The sequence below is a fragment of the Bombina bombina genome, chromosome 4, assembly GCF_027579735.1.
Source record: "Bombina bombina isolate aBomBom1 chromosome 4, aBomBom1.pri, whole genome shotgun sequence".
Classification (NCBI taxonomy): domain Eukaryota; kingdom Metazoa; phylum Chordata; class Amphibia; order Anura; family Bombinatoridae; genus Bombina; species Bombina bombina.
The window spans coordinates 1,018,766,348-1,018,779,348 of NC_069502.1; the positions used below are offsets into that span (position 1 = coordinate 1,018,766,348).

General features: G+C 31.3%; 1 protein-coding gene across 1 annotated transcript in view; it reads left to right on the forward strand.

The window, feature by feature from the left end:
- Positions 1-384: 384 nt before the first annotated feature.
- The window catches only part of BFSP1 (beaded filament structural protein 1), a 92,109-nt gene continuing 79,492 nt past the window's right edge, over positions 385-13,001 (forward strand). Inside the window, exon 1 of the mRNA XM_053709327.1 lies at positions 385-759. Within this exon, the coding sequence (XP_053565302.1) occupies positions 386-759 (374 nt within the window). The 5' untranslated portion in view covers position 385. The remainder of the gene's footprint in view (positions 760-13,001) is intronic.

Sequence of the window (13,001 nt, forward strand, 5' to 3'; positions counted from 1 at the left end):
TTAATATAATTCAAGGTATGAAAGAAAGTAAAAAAGAAAATAAACATATATGTAATAAATATCTAAAAGTGTGTTGGGTAATAGATTTATTTGAAACAGTTATATAGACAAGCAGTTCTTTTGTTTGTACCCATTGGTTGCTAATCTCCACTTCTGTGTACAGAAAAACCTGCTTTTAGCAAACATTGAATGAAACAAAATAAATGCTGACTAAACATGGAAAGCAACAGAACAGTACCCTTGCGGGCTAATTCTTTCAGTATTATTTCATGTTGTTATTCCAGATTTCATCCTGTACAGAGACTTTTTACTCATTGCCTGACAGAAATTTTCTCACATTAGTTTAGGCTTTGGAAGAGAGGTTCCTAAGAGAGACTGAAACAATATGTATAAAACAAGTTATTTGCGTGAGGTTCGCAAAGAAAAATATGAAAGATCTGATGGCTTTGATGAGCAAAGTCTAGTAGATTTTAGCAACTTAGGTCTGTCACAGGTACAAGGCCTTGAAAACTTGCAGGAATTAAATGAAAGATTTGCTAATTACATTAATCGAGCAAGAGTGTTGGAACAAAGAAATGCCATCTTTAGGAAGCAGTTGGAGACATTCCAAAGAATGGATGAAATATCTGGCCTGGAAGAAGCTTTTTCAGAACAAATTGAGCTAAATCGACAGAGAATCCGTGAGCTCTCATCTGACCGATCCAAACTAGAAAGGGAATACAAGGATGCCCAAAGAATGCTTGACGGATATAAAAACAAGTAAGAAATAACATTAAAATAATATGTAAAAATGATCTAAGAATAACAGTGTTGACGAATTGATTTATATAAATGTACAGTATGAAATTATCTTTATGTAATGTCAGCTTTTTTCCGTATGCATATGTTTAGGAAGGAAGTTGATAATTTGCTTAAAGGGACATGAAACCCAATTTTTTTCTTTCATGATTGAGATAGAGAATACAATTTTAAACAACTTTTTAATTTACTTATATTATTTAATTTGCTTCCTTCTCTTGTTATCATTTGCTGAAAGGTTTATCTAGGCAAGCTCAGGAGCAGCAGATAACCTAGGTTCTAGCTCTTGATTGGTGGTTGCATATATATATATATATATATATATATCGATTTTGATTGGATCACCCATGTGTTCAGTTAAAAACCAGTAGGGCATTGCTGCTGCTTCAACAAATGATACTAAGAGAATGAAACAGATTAGATAATAGAAGTAAATTAGAAAGTTGTTAAAAATTGCATTCTCTATCTGAATCATGAAAGATAATTTTTGGGTTTCATGTACCTTTAAATAAAATTTGTAACTTTTGTTAGATTATAAAAAATAGAAAATGTTATTTTGTTTGTCCATGCAATATATTTCATGTTCCCATTAAACTAATATGACAAGGTACTAAGACATTTTTGACATCTCATTTATGAAATCGTTCCTTTTTTTTTAAACCTAAATCTTGATGATTATATTGCAAAATATTGTTTCATCATTTTTCTGGAACTTTTATATTTTGTCAAACACATAAAACACATAAAACTTCTGGTAGTAATCATCTGTATGAAACATACATGATTATCCTTTAGATAGCCATTGTTATAAATTTACTAAATTACTATACTTTAAGAAAAATGATATACTCTAGAATTTTTCATATGCCATAGAGGTTTTTATCAAATGACAGAAAACTTTCAAAAATAAAAACATGAATTTCCAAAAATAATACAATTATTAATCCCCTACATAGATAATTCAAAACACAATTTATTGTTTTAGTTTGAGTTTTGTAATATTTTTCATTCATCATTTTGTTTTCTGCAGATTGTATATTTAGGTAGATTTACAGAACATTGTGTTAGATTATGTTCTTGTGTGCCATGTAATTTGCTGTATTTGAAACCCACAACTACAGAACAGAACATTATGATAGACAGTGTAAAGTTTAGAACGGAATCTACCTTCTCTAGAGAGCTTCTTAGGTTTGCTAAATAAATTTTACACATGGTGGTATTTCTATCTCCATAAAGTTTTAAAGTTTAAGAAAACCAAATAATGCAGACTGCAAACAAGATGTACTGTGTACAGATTAAAGTTCTCATTATGAAATACCATTATTGTAAATATCCTAGAATGAAATCTGTATTTGCAAATAGATGACAGATGTTAGATTTTGTCTTTTGTTTATAAAAGGAAGACAGTTTCCTTGTTTATTTAGTTTTTGTTTTCCTAAACGATTACAACTTTCTATTTTACTAAAGAGGGAGCCTCACAACACGATTCATTCTGTTTTAAAGGGACACTGAACCCAAAAATGTTGTTTTGTAATTCAGAAAGAGCATGCAATTTTAAGCAACTTTCTAATTTACTCCTATTATCAATTTTTATTTGTTCTCTTGCTATCTTTATTTTAAAAATAAGGCATCTATGCTTTTTTTGGGTTCAGTACTCTGGAAAGCAATTTTTTATTGGTGGATGAATTTATCCACCAATCAGCAAGGACAACCCAGGTTGTTCACCAAAAATTGGCCGGCATCTAAACTTACATTCTTGCATTTTAAATAAAGATACCAAGAGAATGAAGAAAATTTGATAATAGGAGTAAATTAGAAAGTTGCTTAAAATGCCATGCTCAATCTGAACCATGAAAGAAAATGTTTGGGTACAGTGTCCCTTTAATGCAACTTTTCTTGCTGTAGAATGACATGAAGGAATGTGTATATGTATTATTTTTAATATAGTTGTGTCTTTAAAGATTTTATAACCTGGCCAGCTAGAAAGACGTACACTAAGAGATGAATAACCAAGGCAGTTATCTGCAACCGCACAATGGCCCTATTCCAATAATTGTATGCGTGTTCTGTTGAATTTTTCTTTTCTGTTTTGTAAGCAGTTCCAAACAATTTGAATAATTATTGTTTGCATTACTTAAATCATCCAAAGTATATTATGATATGAAGATGTGAAAAGCTAACAAAAATAAAGATTTTTAAAGGGTGGGGGTTGCAGGAATTTTTTTTTATAGAATTTCATGGAAAATGTTAGCAGCAAAAGTATTTCATGACAACTAATGTCTTCCTAATGTGTTTAAATACATTATAATGTCCACTTAACTAATATTGGGCAAGATTACGAGTGCAGCGCAAATGTTTTCGAGCAAGCGATAAGGGGTTTATCGCTGGTGTTTGCGCTCGTCGTGCTTATCACTCATATTATGAGTTGAATGTAAACATGATCGCTTGAGTGCAATCACAAATAACACAGTATATTAATATAACTGTTTTGGTTATGCAAAACTGGGGAATGGGTAATTAAGGGATTATCTATCTTTTTAAATAAAAATTCTGGTGTAGACTGGCCTTTTATTTTTTCTTCAACTCTTTTCAGGTTTCTCTGTGCATATGTTAGACTGTTCTGTTTATAGAGGGTACTATTGACAAGGAGACTTCTAGGCACAAAGAACTGAAAGGTTGTAGCTTCTTCAATTATAAAGCAGCACAACTTGCTGTGATAAGAAGTAGTAACAAATGTTTAAGAATGATGCAATTTTTTTCAGCTGCAAAGATGCAACAAATTTCTTCACTCATTTTGTTTTAATTGTATTTTTTTAAACGCTAGTCCAATGTGTTAATGTATTCAGACAATTCACACATTTCACTGGTATGTAACTTTATTAGAAGATAGCACAAAAAAACTGGAATTACAGGGTATTTTCTGTTCCTTTATAGGATGTGTAGTGAAACAACTTTGCAGTACACTTTCATTATTTATTTTGCCTTTTTTGTCATGTAATTTAGCTCTGAAAATGTAGGCTTTGCTAATTCTCAAAAGTTGAAATGCACCTTGCTAACTCAAGACTAAGGGCTCCATGTACTAAGCCATCAATTCATCCGTCATTGTAGACGCGGATAAACTCGCTGTTACTCGCCGCAGGTGAAATGGTGTCCGCTGTCGCTATGTACTAATAATCCCCCAATAAATAGACAGGTCTAGCCCGCCGCGAGCAGTGGCGGAATATTGATAAATTTGACGCCTCGCTCGCCGCGACTATTTTGTGCAGTATGCAGCAAACCAATATAATTTTTGCAACTTTCTCAGGAGCATACTGCATAGCACCACCAGAACGATCAAGATATTGAAACCGCATTTTCAAACCGCATGTACATGAGTACCCTCCATCTCCTAATAGAAGATATAATAAATATAAATATTAATATAAAAATAATTATAAAGATTGACAACTATACAATACAAATTTAAATATACAGATTACTCTTTAATTACAGTCGACAAATTGGGCGCAATTTATGTACATGGAAATGAGAGACAAATTAGACGCCAGTTATGCTTACCTAGAAGCCATCCTTCAGGCATATTTCCGTCCGAAATGAACAATGTAAGTACAATGCTGATATTACTGCCTTTTATATATGTCTAGACTGGTGTCTAGAGTGACTTTCCTATTGTTTTGTACCTTGCCCGCCACCTAAAAGGTGGTGATGCAAAAATAACAAGGTGGGAGCGGAAATTGTCGCGAGTGGACAAATAGATTTTTTAGTACATTCGTTTTTGGCGAGTTGGTGGTCAAATGTGTCTAATTACAGTGATAAATGGAGAGGTAGCGAGGTTTGGCGGATAAGTACGCTTGCAATTTTAAAGATGCGAGTTTAAACATAGTTGACGACTTTGTACATATCAGTTTGCGAGTTTTGACGCGAGATTTGTTAGTACATGGAGCCCTAATAGTGCAACATTCCTTTCCCTACATGACTTTAACTGATAAAAACTGCAAAACAATGCATTTATACTATCATTATTATTGTGGCTAGCCTTGTTGTCTGCAGACTAAAACTTAGATTGGCTCCTCCAAATTAAGCAAACAGTTAGATTTGGCTGAGGTGTTATTCTATCGCAACATAAACATAAATGTCTTGTAATCAGTCTACTGTTTAAGACCATTAATTAGTAAATAGATATTTTCTAGATGTTTCATTTTCATAATTAAATTGATTTGTATAACTTGCACACTATAATCCACTGCAATTTTATTTAGACATTTTACTAATTCACAGCATAATACAAATCCCATTTTCTTTTAACCTTATCAAGTTAAACTTTCTACAAATATAAGAAGAATGGAAATAAATAAGCCCAGATTACAAGTGACAAGCTAATGATAGCAAAGGTCCCAATAAGTGCATGGTAATATTATTCTATTGTGACCGCGCTAAAAAACACTGGTATTACAAGTTGAAAGTTATAGCTTGTGCTTGAGCGAAAGTTTAAACTCCACTAGAATATTTAGTGCAGGTTGAGACCTGAAGTAAAGTGCAAGGGTTTTTTTTTTTTTTTTTTTTTAACAAAACACATAAAAAATTAAAATAAATTATTACAGTCCATATATACACTTTTTATTAAAAAAATATAATTTTAATAATAATTAAAAGTTTTAAAATGGGATAAAAGGGATATGTTATATGACAGTGTTTGACTGGGAAGGGCTCCAATGTATGTATGTATATATGTATAATGTGTTTTGTATAGAAATGCTTGAAATTCCTATGTTCTTCGCTTAGAAAAAAGTTATTTTTATTTTAACTAAATATTTCTCTCTCTATATATATATATGAATATACTATATATATATATATATATATATATATATATATATATATATATATATATATATATTCATATAGATATATTGGTATAGAGATATATTTTTCAAAAAAACAATCATATATATAGAAATATATGTTTTTAAAGAAAAGGAACATTTTCTTCTAATAAAAGAACAATTGAAAACAAAGAATTTAAAATATTCCTAAAGCACCTTCGAGTTTAGCAGTTGATCTAGTGCAATATCAGGTTAGTGCACAAGCAGTAACTAATAGTTTTTTTGTAGCATGCCCTATAGAAGTCTATGGGGCAAAATATTCTATATAAGTCCTGAAGTTAGCACTCCTGAGTCTTTTGCTTGCACGCTAACTTTACTTTCAACTTGTAATACGCATGTAATCCGGGCCGTGCACATATTTTACTTTAAAGGGACACTGAACCCACATTTTTTTTCTTTCATGATTTAGATAGAGCATGCAATTTTAAGCAACATTCTAATTTACTCCTATTATCAATTTTTCTTTGCTCTCTTGCTTTCTTTTTTTGAAAAAGAAGACATCTAAACTTTTATTTTGGTTCAGAACTCTGGACAGCAATTTTTTATTGGTGGATCAATTTATCCATTAATCAGCAAGAAGAACCCAGGTTGTTCACCAAAAATGGGTCGGCATCTCAACTAACATTCTTGGATTTTAAATAAAGATACCAAGAGAATTAAGAAAATTTGATAATATGAGTAAATTAGAAAGTTGCTTAAAATGTCATGCTCTATATGAATCACAAAAGAAAAGATTTGGGTTCAGTGTCCCTTTAAGTGCAATTAGCGCGCAAGCAAAAAAAAAATTGTGCACCACTTGTAAAATGGCCCATAGTCTTTAATCATAATTATCTAATATCTAGATATAATGTGATTGCTAAAATTACTTATTAAAGAGTATTATTTGGTCAATGGAGAATATACATCAGTCCCTATATCACTAATGTCTCAAGTAAAAATTTACTAGAGTATTTTGTGCATGGTACTTTAGTAATAAAGCAATTGTAACTGAGGAAAACTAAAACTTTCCATGCTACATATTAATATAAAAGCAAACCACTTTTTTATTGCTTTTTTTATTCTAGTTCACAATTATCAGCAAACCAGACTCACTTTATAATACGGCATTCCTTTGAACTCCGTGATAGCTGAAAATCAATGCAAATATTGTGCAATAATAATGTTCTCACATATTTATTGTTCCCAGTTTGTTTTTTTACAAGAGATTAAATTTGACATAGCTGATATTGTTGTTTAGACATTTGCAAGCAGCTTTATGAGTTGATGTGATAAAATAGAGAGCACACAATAAAGTTTGTTATTTTTATTGACATATGTTGAAGATTTGTTGTTACCAAACTTGTTCTGTGCTTCTTTGCTTTTGATGTGTGTTTTAAAGAGAATTCCAATAATAATCCCAGTCTGCAGACAACTACTAGACATTCTGAATGCTGCATTTATCATATAAATGGCTATTACTCATTAACATAAAAAGGTTGGTCAGATGGATGTCTACAAATATAGGCCTAGATTACAAGTGGAGCCCAATATTGCAAGTGCAATATTTACACTCTGCTCAGTAATACTAGCGCACATAAATGTGGTATTATAAATTAGGCGCAATGCGAATGAGACCTCGCATTCGCATTGTCCAGTAACCTTGCACTTGTTCTCATGATGCAAGGCATGGCAAACCACCTAGCACAGCGCAGGGTCAATTCTCGCAGCATTGGACAGCAATAAAGAAATATATATGTATATGAATATATACATATATATTGATGTGTTTATATGCGTTTATTCAAATATTAACACATAAAAATATATTTTTATAAGCATATACAAGTAGATATATATATATTTAAAGTAAAAACATTGTCCCCCATGGACCTCAGTGTAAAGGCATTTTAGGTGCCGTTTTTTAAAATAAAAATTCTCTTCTTTATTTTTTAATGTAAAGTTTTGTACTCTTTATTTTGGGGGCAATTGGGGCATATTTTAACTTTTAACCAGAGGTATGACCTCTGATTAATTGCTCTAAGTGCAAAGTGAAACCACAAGTTTGCGGGAGCAATAACCAGCCACTTGTAATGGCTGTTTTTTTAACATGTTAAGATAGTGCTCCACTCTTATCAGGCAAATATTGGGCCACATTGGTTTTGACTCCTAACACTGGCATAACATTTTAAGACAGTTTGAAAATCTTGTCAATATTTTATATATAATTTTTTAAATCAGAATGTAATCTCTGGCATTAGTTGTTATTCATGTACCTGCTTTTGCTAAATACTAACAATGTGATTGTTTCAAAGAGTGCCTTCATTATGATTACATTTATCCAACTCTGCAACATTCTACACAGTAATTACTTAACGGGACATGAGACCCAAAGGTTTAAGCACCTGAAAGTGATGAAGTATAGCTGTAAAAAGTTGACTAGAAACTCGAATTAACATCTTTATTTAAAAAATAGAAGATATTTTACCTCAAAATGTCTTCAGTAGCCACATCCCGTTGTAAAGGGGCTTTAAGCAGCCAATTAGGATTCTAGTTCTAGGACTTACAAGGGAGCATGCAGGCACAATCATGCTATTTCCCTACTCAATTTAATGAAGTTTACTACCAAATCGTTTACTACCAAATCTCATGAGATTTAAGCGAAATCTCATGAGATCACAGCAATGCAAAGTGTGACATCAGCACTAATTAAGCTGATTGGCTTTTTTGTTTTTGTTTTGTTTTTTAAATGCAGCTGTCGGTAGATGATGTATAACTGTTCACAAAGCATTTACTGTTGTGAGATTAAGACATTTTGAGGAAAAATATTGCCCTCTTACCTAGAGATGTTATGGATATATTTTCATGTCAATTTTTCAGCTATGCTGCATCCATTAGCATATGTGTATTATATCCATTTAAATCTGTGCAAAAGCTGATTTACATTTCTCTCTAACCAGCCACACCAAAGTAGAGAAGGAAAATGGATTCCACCAGGCTTTTTATAGGTTTCTTTCTTTAAATAAGTATTTGCATTACCTTGAAAAATTAACAGTTTAAAATATTATTACATGTATACAACTCTGCAACATTCTGCACAGTGTTTACTTAAAGGGACATGATACCCAAATGTTGAAGCACTTAAAAATGGTAAAGCATAGCTGTAAAAAGCTGACTATAAACTATCATGAACATCTCTATTTAAAAATGGAAGTTATTTTTCCTCAAAATGTCCTCAGTACCAACATCCCATTGTAAAGGGGCTTTAAGCAGCCAATTAGGATTCTAGACAGTCATATCCATTTAAATCAGTGCAAAAGCTTATTTACATCTATCTCTAACCAGTCACACCAAAGTAGAGAAGTAAAATGGATTCCACCAGGCTTTGTATAGGTTTTTTTTCTTTAAATAAGTATTTTTAATACCTTGAAAAAATTGTGCTAACAAAATGACAGTGTAAAATATGTTTACTTTTTTATTTTTAATGTAGTAATATTGAAGTTACCGTTTCTTTGTTTCATCTAAAAGACAGCATTTCAAAATGTATTGGCGTTTCTCCTTAAAAAAAAAAAAAGCTTGTGCTTATCCTTATTATTTCAAAGTTATCTTCTCATTCTCTTGCAGAGGTGCATCTCTTCTCACCACTAAAACATTACTGCAGCATTAGTTTAAGCTTTTATCCAAACTGCTTTTACTTTAAAAATTTCAGGGAAAAAATGTATACATTATAGATTTTTTTTAGTTTAATTTACATTTAATTGTTAAGAGTCAAATGTATATGAAAAATAAAATTAATATACCATTAAATAAAAACAATTAAAAAAAATGTTTTTTATTGAGGTAAAATATCAAATGATATGCATGACAAACAGAACAAATGCAATACATACAACACAAAATATCAATAAGTCAGTCAAATTGTATCACAAATATTAAAGTAGTGTACATAATAACATTAATTACCTACTTTAATAATACAATAGTTAAATAATAACTAACCCCTTAAAATATATAAACATGAATAAGAGAAATGTATACCCCAGTGGTAACTTTTTGGCCACAAAGAACACATGACCAAGGACAAGGATTATTAATAAGAGGACTAAATTAAAAAAAATTAATATCTCCAATGTTTAAATAACATAAACATATTAAAGATATAGCCCAAATAGAAAATGGCAGCCACACTTGGACTGCTTAATAAAATAACTTACTAGAAAAGGGGAATTTCAGGAGAGAAATATTTATAGGACCACTCTTGGGCGCTGATAATATAATATATTATCTACATAGACAAATAATCTATTTTATACATTGGCAGGAGGAAAATGTAAATGGACAATGGACGTCTTAGAGTTGAAGATAACGACAGTATTATCAAGACAGAGTAGTTTTGTAGATATAAATGAAAAGGTGAGGAAAGATTTATATCAAAGTTCTATATATTAGCTTACGAAGGGACTAAAGTCTATAAACTGACTCTGTGCACAAAAATACTAGCCACGCAATAATAGCCTGATAGATTAGATATCGGACAATTATAATTTCTAAGAAACAGTATCTATAGTGTAGCAGCAGCTAATATAAATGAAATAGATTCTAGTTTTATATCCCTGACTTTAGTAAGAGCCTAAAAAATCTAATCAGAGGAACTAACTGTAAAGCTTATTCACGGCTAATCTCTCATAAATGATCTTTTTTACAATCTCTAAAACTATTTTATTTTGATTGAATCAAATATTTTAAAATTGGAGACAATGCAATACAATATGCTTTTTACTTTCTGGCAAGGAGACCTGGCATGTCACAAACACAGAAAAGTAACAGATAATAGATTAGCACAAAACAGTCATTTCATCAGTTATTTGTATTGGCATGTAGGTTTATTTAATAAGGATGAGCTGCGTGATGCTTTTTATCATAAGTGATATCATATGTACATTAAGGCTCTAAATGAATTTCATCTGTTTGAGATAAGCATCATATACAATTGTAAGAATTTGTTTACCTAAAGATGATATTATCTGTCTTTGTCCTTTTTCAAATTGTCAGGATTATCATTATCTGATGGGTAAAGCAAATATCTTTATGTAAACTTCTCCTATGAATCCATGCAATATCAGTAATGCTGCGTTAGTTTTATATGCATTATAGATTAAAAAAAAATTATAACTTCAATCTTTATTAAATATGTAACACATAAGTACTATGGGCAGTCAATATATATATTTTTAGAGGATTATTGCCTATGTGGGCACAAATTTGAAAAAAGAGTTGCTCCCCCTGGATATTTGGGTTAAAGGGTTAGAAATCTTTACTTTACAGCATTCTAAAAAATACAGAACCACTTAGTTAAGGTTTTATAGATAGAAACCTATTAAATCTTACCTTAAAATTAAGCTTGAATGTTTAAGAAAATAATACAATAGTTTTCCCTGTAAACGGCCGCCCCTAGATTTAGACTGGAGTAACAGATAATGTATTCCCTCCCTTCTTCCAATGGTGATGCAGCACTGATCAGCTAATTACAATATTTAAATGAATGCCTCTCCTCAATTTCGGCATGCGCAATCTAATGTGTGGGCACTCGCATGCGCAATGCATTGTTAATCGCTGACCACACGACTGTTTAATGGCATCCGGCGAGATGGTAATGACACGACGGCTGAGACACCAGGAGAGAGGTCCAATATGTGCATGCATTGAAACTAGTTTGTGGAAATGCGCATTTGTTACGCCATATTAGTTCTACCTAGTTTGAACTTGTTAATTCAACAGCATAATGACTGAAAATAAGGGTTTGGCAGCATATATATATTTTTAATCGCAATTTGTATGTAAATTTAAAAAAAATGGCTAATAGGTGTTATTTGTTGATTTAGACAACTAGATATGATGTTTCAAACCATGGGGAAAACAATTTTAGGTTTACTATCCCTTTAAGTGATTCTAAGAACCAAACAATATCTGTATCCATCATTTTAAGACAGGCAGCATTGAAAACTTGTATCATTATAGATCCAAGATTAAAGTAAAAAAAGGTACAGCATCCTGCACACCAAATATGCAAATCTAGGTCAAATTCCCAATTTAGGACTAGATTACAAGTAGTGCGCAAACATTTGTGCAAGCTTTTTTTCGCGATCATTTGCTCGGTGGTTAAATTACACTCACATTACAAGTTGAGCGCAATCACGAATCATTACTGCGAATTCAGAGCTTTGGTTAACTGTTACGCGAGTCAAAAAAGTGTCACAAAACACATCAAAAATACATTACAAAGTACAGTTACACTCATAATAATATCATCTAATAAAAAAGATGTAAAAAAATTCAATAAAAAATTATAAGGGTTCAAAGATATAAGGTGTATATGTGTATATATATTTATTTACAGACATGTATACACCTATAAACACATAAATACATATGTACACATATATAGACATATATAGAAGTGCATTGGAGCCTTTTAAGTTAAATGAAAGAAAACATATAAAAGCAAATTTTTGAAATATTTATATTTTTATGTTGGCTTGCGATCGGGTACGTGCATATGAAAAGATGCAATCGTGTTTTTCTCACGTCAGGTGTTTTTTTTTTTTAATTCTTTATTGACTTCTATGGGGAATTGGTTATTGTTTGCATGGTGACAGTCTAATTGCGCTAGAAGAAAGCTGTGTGTGCTCATCGGTTTAGTGTGAGAGGGATAACTTTTAACTTTCAACTCATTATACCAGCGCAATCCGACGAGTGCAAAAAGTTTAATTCTAGCACAATTAGCGATATAGCAGACGCACAAAATACCACTCCACTTGTAATCTGGCCCTTATAATTTTAAAATAATTATTTTGTGTGAATATTTGTTCAAACAATCAAAAAGCAAGAGATTTAAAAAATGTTTGTATTTAAAGGGACACTGAACCCAAATTGTTTATTTTGCGATTCAGATAGAGCATGACATTTTAAGCAACTTTCTAATTTACTCCTATTATCAAATTTTCTTCATTCTTTTGGTATCTTTATTTGAAATGCAAAAATATAAGTTTAGATGCCGACCCATTTTTGGTAAACAACCTGGGTTGTTCTTGCTGATTGGTGGATAAATTCATCCACCAATAAAAAAAGTGCTGTCCAGAGTTCTGAACTGAAAAAAAAAGCTTAGATGCATTCTTTTTCAAATAAAGATAGCAAGAGAGCAAAGAAAAATTTATAATAGGAGTAAATTAGAAAGTTGCATAAAATTGTATGCTCTATCTGAATCACAAAAGAAAAAAATGGGGTACAGTGTCCCTTTAATGTTCATATAAGAAGGCAAAATGTAACTTTGGATATAAAGCTTTT